The following is a 19,766-nucleotide window of genomic DNA, read 5'->3' as shown; positions in this document are numbered from 1 at the left end:
ATGGTGGCGGTGGGGTTATGGTGTGGGCAGGCATAAGCTACAGACAATGAACACAATTGCATTTTATCGATGGCAATTTGAATGCACAAAAATACTGTGACCAAATCCTGAGGCCCATTGTGAGGTGCATGTTTTTTAACGTGTCTGTGACCAACAGATGCATATCTATATTCCCACTCATGTGGAATCCATAGATTAGGGCCTAATGCATTTATTTCAATTGACTGATTTCCTCACATGAACTGTAACGCAGTCAAATTAATGAAATTGTTGCATGTTACATTTATATTTTTGTTCAATATAATTACACTTTGGATGGTGTATCAATAAACCCAGTCAAAGATACAGGCGTCCTTCCTAACTCAGTTGCCGGAGAGGAAGGAAACCATTCAGGAATTTCACCATGAGGCCAATGGTAACTTTGAAACAGCTACAGAGTTTAATAGCTGTGATAGGAGAAAAATGAGGATGGATTAACAACATTGTAGTTACTCCACAATACTAACCTAAATGGAAACCTGTACAGAGTGTAAAAAATATTACAAAACATGCATCCTGTTTGCAACAAGGCACTAAAGTAATACTGCAAAGAATGTGGCAAAACAATTAACTTTAAGTCCTGAATACAACGTGTTATGTTTGGGGCAAATCCAAAACAACACATTACTGAGTACCACTCTCCATATTTTCAGAAACAGAATGGAGCTAAGGCAAAATCCTAAAGGAAAACCTGCTTCAAACTGCTTTCCAACAGACACTGGGAGATTAATTCATCTTTAAGCTCCCGAGTGGCGCAGCGGTCTAAGGCACTGCATCTCAGTTCTAGAGGCGTCACTACAGACCTTGGTTTGATCCTGTGCTGTATCACAACCGACCATGATCAGGAATCCCATAGGGTGGCGCACAATTTGCCCAGCGTCATCTGGGTTAGCGTAGGCCTTCATTGTAATTAAGAATTTGTTCTTAACTAACTTGCTCAGTTAAATATAGGTTAAATAAAAAACGTAAAAGACAAGGACAAATCTAAACTGGAGTTGCTTACCAAGAAGACAGTGAATGTTCCTGAGTGGCTGAGTTACTGTTTTGAATTAAATCTACCTGAAAATCTATGGCAAGGCCTGAAAATGATTGTCTAGCAATGATCAACAACCAATTTGACTGAGCTTAAAATCCAGGTGTGGAAAGCTCTTAGAGACATACTCAGAAAGACTCTCAGCTGTAATTGCTGCCAAATGTGCTTCTACAAAATATTGACTCAGGGGCGTGAATACTTATGTAAATTAGATATTTCTGTATTATATTTTCAATAAATTTGCTAACATTTCTAAAAACATGTTTTCACTTTGTCATTATGGGGTATTGTGTGTAGATGGGTGAGAAAAACAAATATTTAATCAATTTTGAATTCAGGCTGTAACACAACAAAATGTGGAATAAGTCAAGGGGTATGAATAGGAAGGCATTGTTGATGTATCTGGTTTTCGAAACACAATATGTTCTCCAGATGGTCACACTGTATGTATGGTGAACTTATTTCATACTGTATGTGCTGTGAACTTCTTTCATACTGCATGTATGGTGAACTTCTTTCATACTGTATGTACTGTGAACTTCTTTCATACTGTATGTACTGTGAACTTCTTTCATACTGCAAGTACTGTGAACTTCTTTCATACTGTATGTACTGTGAACTTCATTCATACTGTATGTACTCTGAACTTCTTTCATACTGTATGTACTGTGAACTTCATTCATACTGTATGTACTCTGAACTTCTTTCATACTGTATGTACTGTGAACTTCATTCATACTGTATGTACACTGAACTTCTTTCATACTGTATGTACTGTGAACTTCATTCATACTGTATGTACTCTGAACTTATTTCATACTGTATGTACTGTGAACTTCTTTCATACTGTATGTACTGTGAACTTCTTTCATACTGTATGTACTGTGAACTTCATTCATACTGTATGTACTCTGAACTTTTTTCATACTGTATGTACTGTGAACTTCATTCATACTGTATGTACTCTGAACTTCTTTCATACTGTATGTACTGTGAACTTCATTCATACTTTATGTACTCTGAACTTCTTTCATACTGTATGTACTGTGAACTTCATTCATACTGTATGTACTCTGAACTTATTTCATACTGTATGTACTGTGAACTTATTTCATACTGTATGTACTGTGAACTTCATTCATACTGTATGTACTCTGAACTTATTTCATACTGTATGTACTGTGAACTTATTTCATACTGTATGTACTCTGAACTTCATTCATACTGTATGTACTGTGAACTTATTTCATACTGTATGTACTGTGAACTTATTTCATACTGTATGTACTGTGAACTTATTTCATACTGTATGTACTCTGAACTTCATTCATACTGTATGTACTGTGAACTTATTTCATACTGTATGTACTGTGAACTTATTTCATACTGTATGTACTGTGAACAAAATAATGGGCTCCCCTTTAGAGTCTGGTTCCTCTCACGGTTTCTTCATCTTTTTATTTTATCCAACCTCCAAGGCCTATAGTAGATAGGTTTTCCTTGCAATTGTCTCCTTTGGCTTCTCTTTCATTAGTTGCCTGTGAACTGTGGAGGATACATGTAATTGCGTGTTTGTGCTCTGACAATACTTTCTATTTTCCCCTCAGGGGATGAATCAATTCATATTGAATTACACCTAATGCTGATAGATTTATGTAGACTGTGTTAGATTTTATATCACACATATCACTGTAGAGAGAGATTACCTTTCATGTGCGATAAAACAGTATTCAACAATATAAACAATAAAGATTAGGGAGGAAACTCTTCCTTAGTTGTTGTGCTTTATGTGTACAGTACATAGAGTACATATCCCTTGGCATAACATAGTGTTATCCCCACACTCCTAGGCTTTTAACTAGTGGAACTTGACAGGTATGGATTGCCCATGAAGTAAAAACCGAGGTGATGGCAAGCAAGCAATCAGGAAATACTGTATCTTATCCACCAACGTGTGTGTGTGTGTGTGTGTGTGTGTGTGTGTGTGTGTGTGTGTGTGTGTGTGTGTGTGTGTGTGTGTGTGTGTGTGTGTGTGTGTGTGTGTGTGTGTGTGTGTGTGTGTGTGTGTGTGTGTGCGTGTGCGTGTGTGCGTGTGTGTGTAGGGTGGTGTTTCTACTGCTGTCGTCAGGGTACATCGGCCTGCGGATCTTAGCGCTGGAGGAGCAGCTGAGTTCCCTAGGGGCCCTGCCTGAGTTCTCCATACACCACAGAGAGTGAGCAAACACACACTCACCATGGGGTAGTTTTCCACAGATTACTGTTCCCTGTCGTGATACTATCAAGCACCTCAAAAGAACTCCAAACTTTTACATGAAAAAAGGAAGCCACTTCTCAAATGAAAAACCATTCAACTATTTATGGTGAAGCATGCACGCATGAGGATAAGGCAAGCTAGCTCAAACTGGTTGTGTAGACAGAGTGTTCCCAGACATCACGGCTACAGTACATCAGCAGCAGGAATCTCAGGAGATTAGAAGATAAACGGCCCTGGAGGAATGCCACTTGTTTTTCCAGAAGTCACTCCACTATTATTATACATAACCCTAACTACAGGAACACCCCTTGTGTGAATTTGAGTCTTCCCTTTACTAATATGTGTCCTCTCACTGCTCCTTCCTCATTCACAGATACAGGTACAAGGAAACGTAGTCTGAAGAAACATACAGCAGGAAGAATAAAGAGTGTCCAAAGCCACAGTACAACAAACTACGCAGATCCACTTACTGTATAAAGGGTCTCAATTTCACGTCATCTTGTGACTTGTGAGATGGACCATTGTTAATATATTCAGTATTTATTTGTGGATCCTCCCGATCTGTTGAGGAGACAGATCACTTAGAATCTACGACTCTAGCGCCCCCTAGTGGTGTTTCTCAGAAATGTGGAAAATATTGACTTCACACAAAGAAACATGCCTTTTTATCTTTTTCTTGGTAGCCTATATTTCGTAGAATTTGATTTCAGGCCGTCGCAGTCCACTCCTAAAATAAATTGTCTTCCTGCTTTATATGTTTGTCTCAGCTCAACTGTCTTGCTTATTGTCTTGCTGTAAATTGTGTTATTTTTTTAAGTAATTAAAGTCAGCAATTACTTTAATCTCAAATTTGCTTGCAAATTCATTTTAGAGAACTTGTCTAACTTTCAGTGGCACAAACAGGCCAGCAGGGGGCATATTCTCCTCAAAAACAAATAAAACCTACTGTACACAATTATTAGTGTAGTATACTTCCAATCTATAAAATCATGTATTTGAAAAGAGGCTACTTGTAAACATTCAAAGTATATGTTTTCTTCTTAATACCGTTCTTGAATGTCACCCTATTAACTAAAATGGATTGATCACTGGCCTAAAGCAGTTTCTCTGGACCCCTGCAAGGTCGGAGTTCCGCCCCTCCCCTCCCTAAAATAAAATAGAATGCGTCAGCCAGACAGCCACTCACAAAGTATAGACTACTAATTGCTGTCCATGGTGCTGAAATTTCAACATGTCTATGCAGCTGCCTATCGAATCGATTCTAGGCTTTCTGAGGTGCCAGGGCATGTTGCCTAGAGCTTTGCTTTAGCTAATGGATATTATTGTTAGTCCTATTTGGTCATCATTCTCTCATACTAAGCCTAAACATTTCATGAAGCTATAGCCTCCTACATGGTGTCTGTTGGCTGGAGGCAATGTCTCTGTTGGCTGGAGGCAATGACTCTGTTGGCGGCTATAATGTAATTACTTATTCTATAATTAAAGTTGGAAATTCTAACATTGCAGATTGTAAAATTGATTTCCGATGCAACAGCATACTAATCAGTTACCAATATATTTTTAAAATATACAACTGTCCTGTATAGCCTAACTGAACATGCTGACATGAATTGTCCTTGCGCTCTCTTCCGGCTTGGATAGAAAGTTGTGCAAAACCAGTCTATTACCCCTTAAGAATCATACCTTTTTTTTCAATTTTCGCCTAAAATGACATACAGTACCCAAATCTAACTGCCTGTAGCTCAGGACCTGAAGCAAAGACATGCACATTATTGATACCATTTGAACACTTTGAAGTTTGTGGAAATGTGAAATTAATGTAGGAGAATATAACACATTAGATCTGGTAAAAGATAATACAAACAAAAACATCATCTTTGAAATGCAAGAGAAAGGCCATAATGTATTATTGCAGTTTAGGCACAATTTAGATTTTGGCCACTAGATGGCAGCAGTGTGTGTGCAAAGATTCAGATAAACTAACTTTCACACATCTAGATGGCCGGTGTGGTGGGTGTGGAGCCAGAGACAGCAGGGGTTCAAACTGTAGAACCCAGTTCCTACATTTGAATATAACATTTATTTTATCCAACAAAACTATACTACATTTTATCTTTGGGACCCTCAGAATGACAAATCAGAGCAAGATTATCTAAGTACATTATTTACCTTTAGAGGTGAATGTATCAAACCAGTTGCTGTGATAAAAGTTTTTTGTTCTTGTGCACTCTCAACCCATTGCATGGTATTTTTTGACTGTAATAGTTACTGTAAATTGGACAGTGCAGTTAGATTAACAAGAATTTAAGCTTTCTGCCCATATATACGACATGTCTATGTCCTGGAAAGTTTGCTGTTACTTACAACTGTCACGCTAATCACATTAGCGCACGTTAGCTCAACCGTCCCAGTATAAGGACACCCATCATGTAGTGGTTAATGCCAACTAATACAGACCTGATACAGGACAATGACCCAAAACACACCTCCAGGCTGTGTAAGGGCTATTTTACCAAGAAGGAAAGTGATGGAGTGCTGCATCACATGACCTGGCCTCCGCAATCCCCTGACCTCAACCAAATTGAGATGGTTTGGGATGAGTTGGACCGCAGAGTGAAGGAAAAGCAGCTAACAAGTGCTCAGCATTTGTGTGAACTACTTCAACACTGTTGGAAAAGCATTCCAGGTGAAGCTGGTTGAGAGAATGCTAAGATTGTGCAAAGCTGTCATCAAAGAATGGGTGGCTATTTGAAGAATCTCAAATCTGAAATATATTTTATAATTCCATGTGTTATTTCATAATTTTGATGTCTTCACTATTATTCTACAATGTAGAAAATAGCAAAAATAAAGAAAAACCCTTGAACGAGTAGGTGTTCTGAAACTTTTGACCAGTAGTATCTGCTGAGCACCTGTTGGCTGCTTTTCCTTCACTCTGCGGTCCAACTCATCCCAAAACATCTCAATTGGGTTGAGGTCGGGTGATTGTGGAGGCCAGGTCATCTGATACAGCACTCCATCATTCTCTTTCTTGGTCAAATAGCCCTTACACAGCCTGGAGGTGTGTTTTGGGTCATTGTCCTGTTGAAAAACAAATGATAGTCCCACGAAGCACAAATCAGATGGGATGGCGTATTGCTGCAGAATGCTATGGTAGCCATGCTGGTTAAGTGTGCATTGAATTCTAAATAAATCACAGATAGCGTTACCAGCAAAGCATCCCCACACCATCACATCTCCTCCTCCATGCTTCAAGGTGGGAACCACACATGCAGAGTTCATCTGTTCACCTACTCTGCGTCTCACAAAGACATGGCGGTTGGAACCAAAAATCTCAAATTTTGACTAATCAGACAAAAGGACAGATTTCCACCGGTATAATGTCCATTGCTCATGTTTCTTGGCCAAGCAATTCTCTTCTTTATTGGTGTCCTTTAATAGTGGTTTCTTTGCAACAATTTGACCATGAAGGTCTGATTCACACAGTCTCCTATGAACAGTTGATGTTGAGATGTGTCTGTTACTTGAACTCTTTAAAGCATTATTTGGGGCTGCAATTTGACACTGGTAACTCTAATGAACTTATCCTCTGCAGCAGAGGTAACTCTGTGTCTTCCTTTCCTGTGGCGGTCCTCATGAGAGCCAGTTTAGCACTTGATGGTTCATCATAGCGCTTGATGGTTTTTGCGACTGCACTCGAAGAAACTTTCAAAGTTCTTGAAATGTTCCATATTGAGTGACCTTTATGTCTTAAAGTAATGATGGACTGTCATTTCTCTTTGCTTATTTGCGCTGTTCTTGCCATAATATGGACTTGGTCTTTTACCAAAAAAGGCTATCTTCTGTATACACCCCTACCTTCTCACAACACAACTGATTGGCTCAAACGCATTAAGAAGGAAAGAATTCCACAAATGAACTTTTAAGAAGGCACACCTGTTAATTGAAATGCATTCCAGGTGACTACCTGATGGAGCTGGTTGAGAGAATGCCAAGAGTGTGCAAAGCTGTCATCAAGGCAAACAGTGGCTACTTTGAAGAATCTCAAATATAAAATATATTGTTTAACACTTTCTTGGTTACTACTTATTTCATAGTTTTGATGTCTTCACTAATATTCTACAATGTAGAAAATAGTAAAAATAAAGAAAAACCCTTGAATGAGTGTGTCCAAACCTTTGACTCGTACTGTATATATAGATATAATTGTAGTTCTTGTTGTTGCCTGTTTTGCATATTATTTTGGCATTAGTACGTATCACAAAATCAGTTTGCAAACAATGTAAAAAAAAAAGCATTGAGTTAATAAATCTGCATACAAACCTGGTCTAGTTTTTGTTTTCCTGAGTAAGGCAGCTCCAAAATGCAGGTGTTTCAGCGTAGCTCAATGTTTTCTGTGGTGGTGGGGCAGCCAGTGGAAAATACAGAGCATTGGGGTTGGTAATGTTCTCTAGTTGCGTCGTGATTGGCTCAGTGTTTGGAAGGAATTAGTGGCTAACTGCAAGAGTTGCAAAGCAATCACAAGCCTGCTATTCAGTGGTCTGGGTTTAAGGGTCTCTTTTCCAAGCTTAAAAGGTTTAACATTTACATGCCATGGGCCAGAAAAGGTTGAATACATTGTCCATGCTGTCAATCCAGCATGACTTCTGCCGTGTTCAAAACAACTAGCAACTCCGGAACTGGGAAATCTCAGACTTCAGTGAGTTCAAGAAAGCTGGGAACTCGAAAAAAAATAGCTCAGACTGGGAAAATAAGTTTTCAACGGTCATCCAACTCGGAATTCCAAGTTGGGAACTCAGGCCTCTTTCTAGAGCTCCGATCTGAAGATCACTGACGTGATGATTTGACCTTTTTTTCAGAGTTCCCAGTTGTCTTGAATGCACCATAAATCCATAAATCCAAACAATATTTTACCACAAGAAGGACAGCCGTGACACCTTCCTGTTCAAGTGAGCACAGCACAAGGTGAGTCCAAACATGTATTGTATGCTGCTGCATAAATTATTTAATATGCCAGAGAGATATGTATACTGTAGCTAAGAAAGTAACACTAAGTGTATGTTGTGTAGTAAGCTGTTAGTAGCCCATGTGCCTCACCCTAATAATTTGGTCTTTTTCCCACACATAACTTAGCCTATAGCCTGTTTTAGAGAAATGCAATCAATGAATATTGAAAGAGTTTCATTGTCTGCTTATATGCCCTCTTTATTTATCCTACGGTTCTGACTTGGTGTACTGGGAGAATACTGTAAGAACAGCCCATGTTCTGAATTCTGTCGCTGTACATTTCAAAAGTGCTGAACAAATAGTTATATTGATTACGTCCGTCCTAGCTCGCTCGTTGTCTTAATCGAAATTACAGATTGCCCCTTATGCCATAGTTTGTACATCTCAAACGCCAGTAGAAAGCGCATTTGTTTAAGCAAGTCAGCCATATCAGCTATGTTTTTTAAAAAGGCAGTAAATTCGGGTGAATGAACTGTTTCAGTTATAGTGTCACCGTTATAGTGCAATTATGTATAGTTTAGTGTTGTGTTGTGTAGTGGCTTTGCTGGCATGCATCTAAAAAAATTGTTGGGAGTATTTCCCATCAAGATTTACAATAAAGTGGTGATCCTAACTGACCTAAGATAATTTTTACTAGGATTAAATGTCAGGAATTGTGAAAAACTGGGTTTAAATGTGTTTGGCTAAGGTGTATGTAACCCTCCGACTTCAACTGTATATATAACTAGGAATAAAGTGACCAGGTAACAGGATAGATAATAAACAGTAACAGAAGTGTATGTGATGAGTCAAAAAAAGTCGGTGCAAAAAGGGTCAATGCTGATAGTTAAAGAGTTATCCAAACAGCTACCCGCACTAACTATTTAGCAGACGTATGGCTTGGGGGTAGAATCTGTTCAGGGTCCTGTTGGTTCCACACTTAGCAGAGAGAACAGTCTATTACTTGTTAATGAACAATGCACTGTAATTACGACATTCATTCACAAATTATGTGATTTGTTTTTACAACCTAGAGTCATCAAATGATCAACGCAGGCTCATATTTTTGTACATAATTGTTCTTTATTGTTTTTTTCCCCCCATTGTCAATAAAAAGGTCAAGGTTCAGTCCCATTAATTAATGTCATTACATAGTTTCAATTTCAAAAAAAGAAAAGATAAAATTACAAATCATAACAAACATAGAATAGGTGAAGTACAACATCCATGTATAAACCACTTCCACATGTTCTAACCCCACCCAGCATTTTCCCTATCCAAACTCTAGCACAAAACTCAAATCAATACTTTAGTTTCAGTAATAAAAAAAACAATCAATACCCCAGTTTAAAAAGCACTATATCGTGCAATGCCTTGAGTTCTACTTTGTCCTCTGGCATCACACACACAAAGTTATATTCCCCACCCAAACATTTGCCCAGCAAAACACAAATAATGGACATGCATACAGTTGTCAAGGTATCGCTACCTCACTTTCATTATCATAGGGTCAAGAGAGACTATTCTCTATTCAGTCTCAAGTCTCAAAGAACCACCATATTCATTATTCCCCCTTATATTCAGACACCTTCTTAGCAAGAACCACCTAGGGTACAATAATGAGAACCGGAACAGATCTAGCCTCATCCTAGAACCCTGGCAAGTCTAGAACCCTGGTGAGTCTAGAACCCTGGCAAAGGAGGCTGAGGAACTTCCACCACCTTAGGTTGGGTGACACACAGCATACAGTGAAAATGGAATAGATCCTTGTTCAAAATGATCATGGAAAAGCAGCCCACCTACAAAGTGCCACTTTCACCCAGGATGACTGCAGTGTTAAGTAGTGTTGTTCAGCATACACTAGCCTTTGTCCCTTCAATAGAGAGGTACTATTTTAGACAGTAACTGCAGTTTTCTATGACTAGATCATTCCTAGAGTCCTTGCTTCGGGTCTTTCTGGTGGGAGGATCAGTTAGTCAACAATACTAAAATAAACACAAATGTACATATTATATTTAACTACACTTTGGATGCTTTGTACAATAGTCCTGAACTTAAGACCTGCTTATCATGCTTGCTTGTGCCGTGTGGTTGTTTGTGGACTGATGTGGTGGAACCTGCACCACACTAACAGTGAGAAGCTCGTTTACGGCTTGGATCAGATGTGAATAATTCTGGCACCATAGAAGAGCTCCTATACACCACAGATATCATACCATCAGTTCATGAAACCGGCATTCCTGTTGGCTCCATCTATGTTATGGAACCTATTTATGATTCGACGTTTCAAACAGAGTTTAAGTAATGGCTCGACTCAATCCGTAGTGCTGGAGACCTGCGTTACAGCCCGATAGAAACGTCCAAGTAATGTTCCTGCGCTTGCGGAGACCGCATTCACAGTAAAAGCGGCATATGTCGGCTCCAATCGGAAATGACCTTCACATTTCAACCGTGCTACAGCGCTGAACCACAGTGATAAGGATTGAATCAAGCCCTAACTCTGTGTCTATCTGTGGCTCTGCTATACACTATAAAAATGTTATTACTTTGAGAGAAAATGCATTAGCAAAGATTGAGGATAAATGTGAATTAAGGAATGTGTAATCCTTTCAGATCTCAGAAAGTCAGTAAAAGTGTTATATTTATAAGACTCGATAACACAATTTCTTTACCATCAGGAATAGAAAAGGTCTGTCATCCTGTGTTTGATACAGATAAGTAGCAGCAAACCAAACAACCATTTCGTACATGTACGATGTAAAATGTAAGACGCATGAAAAAACATGTTACTTTGACAGAAAATGACAGTTTAGATGGCTTCGCGGACATCATCCACCGCAATTGATCATCAGTCCTGCTCTCTCCATCCTCAAAACAGTAAACTGAACCATCTTCTCAAGAGCTACAGAGAAGACCGTTTCTAAAATGAAAACTAAAAGATTTTCCAAAGGCCTCTCAAACCTGTTTTGTTGTATAGGCTTGATTGATCTTCATTCACAATCTATCAAGACAGACACAGAGGTCTCCTTACAAAAACAAACTTTTTTTTTAATGGTATTTTCTAGCCTGATTCCAGATGTGTTTGTGACTACAAATCTATATTCATCTAAGGCTTCAGAGACATCAAAGTCTCCACAACCCGTAGACTTCAGACACATTGGATAATATGGATGGGCAACAGTCAAACAAATTGTAAAATTAATACTGCGGTAGATCTTCATTCCTTGCCCTCACTCAGTTATCAAAACCTTAAACTAAGAAGTTAAAACACAGGCTCACAGGAGAGAAGACTTTCTCTCCTGCGAGTCTGTTTTAACTTCTTAGCAAGCGGACAGGGGCAAGTGGACAGAAAATAACTGGAATTTGAGAAAATATTATTTCTCAAATGACTCTAAAGGCCAGTTCTCCCCCTCTCTGGATTGGTGAAAGCAATCCAGAGAGGGAGATGTCTCTTTTAAGAGTGACGGGGAGAAATACAAACAAAAGCAGACAGACAGCTGTCCACTGTAGACACAGGGAGGAGTAATGACAACTCAGGTCCATACAGATAGCATTTTCAACTGAGTTGTACATACATACATACATGTAACTGCCAAAAGAAAGGAAACACTTTAGTAAATGAGGGATACAAAGTATTTTGAAAGCAGGTGCTTCCACACAGGCGTGGTTCCTGAGTTAATTAAGCAATTTAACATCCCATCATGCTTAGAGTCGTATAAAAATGCCCAGTTGCCCATTATTTTGGCTACCATAGCTAGAAGAGATCTCAGTGACTTTGAAAGAGGGGTCTCAAAGAAGCATAGGTTTCTTTTTTATTTAACTAGGCAAGTCAGTTAAGAACAAATCCTTATTTACAATGACAGCCTACCAAAAGATAAAAGGGCTCCTGCGGGGACGGGGGCTGGGATAAAAAAAAAATACAAATATTGGACAAAACGCATTTAAAAAGGGGTTGTGGTTGTGTGTTCCAGACACTTGTAGAATCTTTGCCAAGGCGCATTGAAGCTGTTCTGGCGGCTCGTGGTGGCCCAACGCCCTATTAAGACACTTTGTTGGTGTTTCCTTTATTTCGTCAGTTACCTATATGTACACAGAGAAGACAGTTTGTAGGTGCGCACACATATTCAGCCTCAGGAAGTCTCAAGGAACACGTACCCAAAGTCGGACAGTCGTGTCCATATCAAAGAGGTCATTCATTTCCATGAGTCAACACACATACCCTAAACGCACACACAGATTTACAGCATACTGGATGCTCCTCTTCAGGTACTGTAGGTTGATGACTTTGTACAGCTCCTGACAGACACAGACACACACACACACACACCCTCTCCTCCTCTCTCAGGCGTGTGCTGCAGCCAGGTCTTGGTTGATGAAGCGCCGTAGTCTCTCCAGGTATTGGCTGTAGACCTCTATGTCGTTGTGTCCCGCCCCCTCCACCCAGAGAGGCTCCACGGCCTTGGGACAGCGCTCAAACAGAGCCAGGCCGTGGGAGAAGTCGATCACCTCGTCCTCCGTCCCGTGGATGATCAGCACCGGGGATGGGATCTTAGACACCTTCTCTATGCTGCAATACATCGGTTATAATCAGTTAGTAAGCAGTCTACGAGACCTTGTCCTTGTTTCTGCGATTGCATTTGTGTATGATCGTTTTGTGATGTGTTTTTTGGGTGAGGAGTCCAAATATTTATTTAATCCAAAAGATGTGGGCCTTTATGACAATTTCTTTTGTCCTGGATCTAAATTAAGCATTCTAATGTTTTTTTTGTGTGTGCATGTGTGTCTTACTTGGGGAAGGCATCAAAGCAGTAGGTCTTCTTGGTGTCAGGGAAGGCCACTCTCATGCCAGAGGTGAGAGGGGAGTGGAGCACCACAGCAGCACACTCAAACCTGGACGCCAGGTCCACCGTGGGTACCGTGCCAATACTCTGCCCATAGAGGATGATGTTCTCTGGGCTGATGCCATACCTGACACACATACGCACAGAGACAGAGAACGGAGTAAACAAATACAGAGAGGACCAAAATAGGCCTACTTGCTTTTCCAACAAGCTCTCACAGTCGCACATCGGAATTAGACGTTCACCCATGTTTCTTAAATGTCAGGGTTAAGGTTAGGCATTAACTCCAAATGGTTAAGATAAGGGTTAAGGTTTAGGGTAGGTTTTAACAAGATTCTATCGCTGGATTCAAACTTCCAACATTTGGAATCAAATGCAGATTCTTACGCCCATCCGGCATCCCCTTCCTCAATGCTCAAGCAAAACCAATTTGAAGGTAACAGTGCCCCTAGTGGCCAGCTTCCAAGTCATCGCTCAACAGCCTCAGACATGGATGGATGTCGAATACTGACCTGTATCACGGGTGACCTGGCTGTGGTATTCACAGTGTTTGCTAGGGCTGTCCCCGACAAAAAATTGATATCGTTTGACCGATAGTCATCTGTTATTTTGACCAATCAATTGTTAAAAAAAATGTAAAGTATATTTTTTCCCTATATAGACAGATCCTATGTGTTTTAATCTAATCAACTATATGCTTGTCTGATGCTTTAAGTGCTCTGTTTAATAAAATAATTAAGCCATACAGATGAATGAATAGAGGGAGTCCAACCACAATTGATTTGATTGTGGTGGTCTCAGAAATTCAGATGGCAAACTCGGAAAGGGGGAATGTATGGTTGCTCAGGAGGTAACGGGGAAGTCAGATGTGCACCAAACAAGTGCTGTTAGATTACAATATCATTTTTGGACCGTTTAGAACAATGAAAACATGAAATAAATTTAAAGCGGAACCAGAAAGTCTGTTGTAAGGTCATTTTTTGGGGGGGAAAGCCTTTATTACAGCAAAGACTAAAAACAGACACATGCATTCGTGAATGCAATCGCCGGCATGGAACGATATATTTATTGTTTACACTAATTATATAAAGATGGCTTTGTCATTTTATTTGAAACCTAAAAAAAAAGGCTTGATTGCATTTCAAATCATGAATGACTCGTATGCTGTGTGATGTCATGAACGAAAGAATGAATGATTGATACAGTAGCCTATATAAGTATTGAAATATAGGCCTAAGTAAGTTACGGCATTAAGCCTAAACAGGATGCGCTCTTAGGCCGACAACTTGATGGTGGTTATACAAGGCCGCTCTAATAAGCCCACGAATAGTAATGACATTACTTAATATTATAATGATGATCCTACTGGTAATAATAACAATAAGGTGATCAAGAAAATATCATTATTATAAATATTGTTTTTCTGGCAATTTGGAACAGTGTAAACAACGCTAAAAAAAATAAGTAATGCCAGAGAGGCTGTTCTGATGAAAAAAAGTTCAAAGCCTTTATTACAGCATAGCAAAGATTAAAAAGAACCACATTTGTGAAATAGTTTATCCAACATCTTGTGGTTGCGTGAGGCTCGGTGCTCACGGGATCAGTAGGCTATTAAAACAAACACTCAAACAGGCAACAGAAGCAGGATCTGTCTTACTTCTGTAGATATGGATGATTTATAAAGCCAGGCACATTTAACAGTTAGGCTGTTGATTACAGACCTAATTAAGTTGGGGTTTCCTCTCGCTTCACTGTTCTTAGACAATTAAGTTAAGGGCTGTTTTCTCTTCTCCTAACTCTGCTGCTGCTTCCGCCGCATCGTTCTCAACACCAATATGCTGGGTAACTTTGCTATTATGCGCATAGCAACAAGGTCTAGGAAAAGGCAACAATTTAACAGCGCACTGATGTGTTTCAGAACAGCGGACAGCGACCGCTACCCGACGTGGAAGAAAGCGCATTTGTAATAAAATTATATAATTTTTTTGTGTTGCACCATTGTTCTTACGTAATATAACCATATACAATTTCAGTAGCATGTCTTAGAGTGATGGACTGTGCCATCCCCACGGCCTCCACAATGGATTAGTTAACTCAGGCAGACGCGAATTAGACATGAAAAAAATATATATATTTTTGCTACTGCTCGACGAAAGAAATCTCAAATCTCAGACCAACAGCCTATCGACCAAACAATCGACCAGTTGACGAAATGGGGTCAGCCCTAGTGGGTGCAGCCTCAGCCCAGCACTATATAAGGAAGTTTCACACAATTTTGAGCTACAGTTTCATTCAGAGTTTGATTATTTGTTACATCACATTTTTTGCCTCCCATTTGGTCCGGTTCATTTCACATTGCCAAATATCAAACAAAAAAATCCTAAACAAAACCATATGTCCATGCAAGTCATTTGTTTATTTGACAAAAACGCTCACGTTAAATCCATCTACTGTGCCTTCGGAAATTATTCAGACTACTTGACTTTTTCCACATTGTTAGGTTACAGCCTTATTCTAAAATTGACTACATCGTAAAATTTTTTCTTATCAATCTACACACAATGACAAAGCAAAAAACAGGTTTCAGAAAAAAACTGAAATATCAATATTACTCAGTACTTTGTTGACGCACCTTCGGCAGTGATTACAGTCTCAAGTCTTAGGTATGACGCAACAAGCTTGGCACAACTGCACAGCTTTTTTCAGGTCTCTTTGAGATGTTTGTTTGGGTTCATCCGGACTCTGGCTGGGCCAGTCAAAGACATTCAGAGACTTGTCCCGAAGCCACTCCTGCGTTGTCTTGACTGTACTTAGGGTCGTTGTCCTGTGGGAAGGTGAACCTTCACCCCAGTCTGAGGTCCTGAGCCCTCTGTAGCAGGTTCGTCAAGGATCTCTCTCTGTACTTTGCTTCGTTAATTTTTCCGTCGATCCTGACTAGTCTCCCAGTCCCTGCCACTGAAAGATGTCCCCACAGGATGATGCTGCCACCACCATGCTTCACCGTAGGGATGATGCCAGGTTTCCTCCAGACGTGACGCTTGGCATTCAGGCCAAAGAGTTCAATCTTGGTTTCATCAGACCAGAGAATCTTCTTTCTCATGGTCTGAGAGACTAGGTGACGTTTGGCAAACTCCAAGCGGGCTGTCATGTGCCTTTTACTGAGGAGTGGTTTCCATCTGGTCACTCTACCATAAAGGCCCGATTGGTGGAGTGCTGCAGAGATGGTTCTCCCATCTCCACAGAGGAACTCTAGAGCTCTGTCAGAGTGACCATTGGGTTCTTGGTCACCTCCCTGACCAAGGCCCTTCTCCCCCAATTGCTCAGTTTGGCCGGGCAACCAGCTCAATTAAGAGTCTTGGTGGTTCTAAACTTCTTCCATTTATGAATGATGGAGGCCACTGTGTTCTTGGGGAACTTCAATGCTGCAGACATTTTTTGGTACCATTCCCCAGATCTGTCTCGACACAATCCTGTCTCTGAGCTCTATGGAAAATTCCTTCGACCTCATGGCTTGGTTTTTGCTCTGACATGCACTGTCAACTGTGGGACCTTATATAGACAGGTGTGTGCCTTTCCAAATCATGTCCAATCAATTGAATTTACCACAGGTGGACTCCAATCAAGTTGTCGAAACATCTCAAGGATGATCAATGGAAACAGGATGCACCTGAGCTCAATTTCGAATTCTCATAGCAAAGGGTCTGAATACTTATGTAAATAAGGTATTTTTGTTTTTAATATATTTGCTAAAAACTTGTTTTTGCTTCATCATTATGAGGTATTGTGTGTAGATTGCTTAGGATTATTATTATTTTTAACATCCATTTTAGAATAAGGCTGTAACGTACCAAAATGTGGAAAAAGTCAAGGGCTCTGAATACTTTCCGAAGGCACTGTATGTTTATCTTGAACCATCACTTGTGAGACCCAATCTTCATATTACTTATGCTTTGGTCTTCCAACAACATGCGGGATGAAACAGCGCAAAAGCCCCCGTAACTGCGGCATGAACGGGCTATATTCAATAGCCTATCCGCGGTATAGTCCCCGTCTCCCCTAATCTACATATACTCACAGAATGTTTCAGAGATATCAAGTTATAATGCTGTGGGCTGCATTTCAAAACGCTCACAGTGAAACAACCAATAACACTGTGCGACTCTGGTTCCTTTCCTTTGTTTGGTCCGGACTGCGTTCTCACCTGCAGCGAACCGCATCATGGTACGAATTGAAACGGACCAAGACCACCCTTTCTGAGCAAACCAGTGTGTTGCTTAGTGCACTCCGGAGTGCGGGTAGTGTGTTCCCACCAGTCCAAACGAACAAAATTAAGGGGGAAAACGCAACAGGGTTTGGGGGAAAAAAACGCTCCAAACAAATTCGGTGTGAAAGCCCCCTAATTCAGCTGATCAAAGGTCTTGATGATTAGTTGACAAGCGGGTGTGGCTGTGTGTGTGTGTGTGTGTGTGTGTAACAGCTGTTTACCGGGAGCGTAGGGCGTGCCAGGCAGCGTCTATGTCAGCGTAGAGGTTCTTCTCTGAGGGTTTGCCGGTGCTGACACCATAGCCAGAGTAGTCGTAGGAGAAGATGTTACAGTTGATACGCGTGCCCAGGCCAATGTAGAAGCTACTCATCTGACCCAAGTCTACTGCATTGCCATGGGAGAATAGCAATGTGAACCTAGGAGAGAAGGAGGTGGGGGGGTGAGAAGGTGATGAGGGAGGGAGGGAGGGAGGGAGGGAGGGAGGGAGGGAGGGAGGGAGGGAGGGAGGGAAAATGAAAAAAAGGTACAATTTAAGAGAACGTAAAATAGAAGGATGATTTACTATACAATAGAACTTAATAGAACACTATCATACTTAATGCATTTCTATAAAACAGAACAACCTGCACAGATGTCTATTTTTAGGGATAGACACTATGCACAGAGAGAAACAAACGCCATCTCTTTGAAAACAAACAAGAGAAATGTCACAGCCCACCAATTGATTAACACTGTTCTAACTTCTTCTTCCTCCCCTCCACTCACTCACTCACCTGGCATTGGGGGCACAGCGGATGTACATGCAGCCCACCCTGTTCCCCCGGCTAGACCTTGTCAAGAACACGTCCGTCATGTCCAGCTCTCTCTGGGTGTACTGGAACTCTGCCCTCTCTGTCAGGTGGAGCTTCCACCTGCCCTCTCCTCCTCCTCCCCCTCCTCCTCCTCCTCTGTCTCCCCCACTGCCACCGAGCCGGGAGCGCAGGCCCGGAGCCCCCAGAGAGGGGGGTGCACCCCCAGGTGTGGTCCCGGCTGCTGCCGCAGCTGTAGCCTCCGGGTCAGGCAGCATGGAGTAGGTAGGCTCTGGAGGGAGGAAGGCCAGCTTGGCTGCGATGCGGCTGGGGCAAGGAGGGCAGCAGAACAGGCAGCATAGCTCTCTAATAGACAGGCCGTTCATCTTCTACTGGGGGGAAAGAGGAAAGTGTGTGGGGGGGGTGAGTGTACTAAACAGCTTGCCTAGCCGTATATATGACACACTGATGGATGGAGCATCTGATGGTGAAGAGAAAATATTCTACCTGTATTAAAGTTCCGCAGGGACTTGGAATGAGATGGCACAAAGGTGCCAACACCACCTGATCAGGTCACTCAGCAGGCTGGATCAGTGGGCAAAAAGAGTACCATGAACACACAGTACAGACCTGCTCAGTTAGCTAGCTTACTACCACATTATTCTGTAAGGTGGGACAATCAAAGTGAGGTTTGAACCAGTGACCCTGTGGATACATGCTATACGGTCCTGACCTCAGTCTTGGCTGACGTTGGATGCCAGCCTTGCATACATAGGAAGCCGTAGCTACTATTTAGTTAACAATTCAAGACAATTTCAGAATTCACAAGCTAACGTTAACTAACTATAGTAACGTTAGCTCATTTACAATGTCCTAAAAATGCACATATTGTGTGTATTCACGTTAACTAGCAAGCTACAGCAAGCATGAAAGGCAATATAATATCTAGGTAACTTTAACTTCGATATCATACTGCATATTATGGTGAAGTACTCAGTAAAACACTGATGTTCAACAATGAGGATAGTTAAAGCTAGTTAACATTAACTGACTAGCGAATTAGCTTGCTAAACTAGCTATATTGATTGTGATGCGCCCTAGCTAACCCTGCTAGATAGCTACCGGTACATAAAGTTAACGTTATGTGTCGAAAAATATAGCTTGGGAAACGAGACGATATTTAGCCAGCTAAATATGCGGCTAATGTTAATGCAATAACGTTAGCTAGCTATCGGTAAATAACTTGCCAGGTGGTGTAGCTAATGCTAGTTGGTTAAGCTAGCTAGCTATGTCAAAACATCAATTAGCTAGCTAACGTTAGCTAGCTTAAGGTTGATTTACCTCTTCACGATGGGTTTGCGGACAAGATAAAATATTCCTGTCTATCAAAAAAGAGCTGCACAATACCTCGAAAATTCTTCTTGAGCCCTGACATGGGTAATGTACTCTGTATAATTTGATATGCGTCTGTCATTTGTAGATTGGCTAGATAAATATCATGACAACTACTTATTTTTTTCCACAACCCTGTCCGACTAGACCCGGAAGTGACGGAGGAATA

At 40.8% G+C, this 19,766-nt stretch overlaps 2 protein-coding genes across 6 annotated transcripts in view; one reads left to right on the top strand and one right to left on the bottom strand.

Moving 5' to 3' along the window:
* LOC115169432 (GRAM domain-containing protein 2A) overlaps positions 1 to 4,175 on the top strand; it is a 13,953-nt gene extending 9,778 nt beyond the window's left edge. The window contains exons 12-13 of one of the 2 annotated variants that reach the window (XM_029725025.1): positions 3,175 to 3,285; positions 3,700 to 4,175. In XM_029725025.1, coding sequence (XP_029580885.1) covers positions 3,175 to 3,285; positions 3,700 to 3,721 — 133 coding nt within the window. In that variant the 3' untranslated portion in view covers positions 3,722 to 4,175. The remainder of the gene's footprint in view (positions 1 to 3,174; positions 3,286 to 3,699) is intronic. The other variant, XM_029725027.1, reaches the window with a different exon arrangement.
* An 8,178-nt stretch (positions 4,176 to 12,353) lies between these two features.
* LOC115169430 (alpha/beta hydrolase domain-containing protein 17A) lies at positions 12,354 to 19,766 on the bottom strand. Of its 4 annotated transcripts, none has more exons than XM_029725021.1 (6): positions 19,547 to 19,766; positions 18,713 to 18,790; positions 18,191 to 18,597; positions 17,639 to 17,833; positions 13,101 to 13,280; positions 12,354 to 12,879 (listed from the first exon to the last, which is right to left on the bottom strand). In XM_029725021.1, the coding sequence occupies exons 3-6, from the start codon at positions 18,589 to 18,591 to the stop codon at positions 12,654 to 12,656; spliced, it is 1,002 nt and encodes a 333-aa protein (XP_029580881.1). In that variant the 5' UTR covers positions 18,592 to 18,597; positions 18,713 to 18,790; positions 19,547 to 19,766; the 3' UTR covers positions 12,354 to 12,653. The 4 variants fall into 4 exon arrangements, with proteins under 4 accessions (XP_029580881.1, XP_029580882.1, XP_029580883.1 ...); XM_029725022.1 differs by having other exon boundaries at positions 18,191 to 18,594; XM_029725023.1 differs by having other exon boundaries at positions 19,613 to 19,766.

The sequence above is a fragment of the Salmo trutta genome, chromosome 31, assembly GCF_901001165.1.
Source record: "Salmo trutta chromosome 31, fSalTru1.1, whole genome shotgun sequence".
NCBI classification, from domain to species: domain Eukaryota; kingdom Metazoa; phylum Chordata; class Actinopteri; order Salmoniformes; family Salmonidae; genus Salmo; species Salmo trutta.
This window is presented reverse-complemented; position numbering and strand designations above follow the sequence as displayed.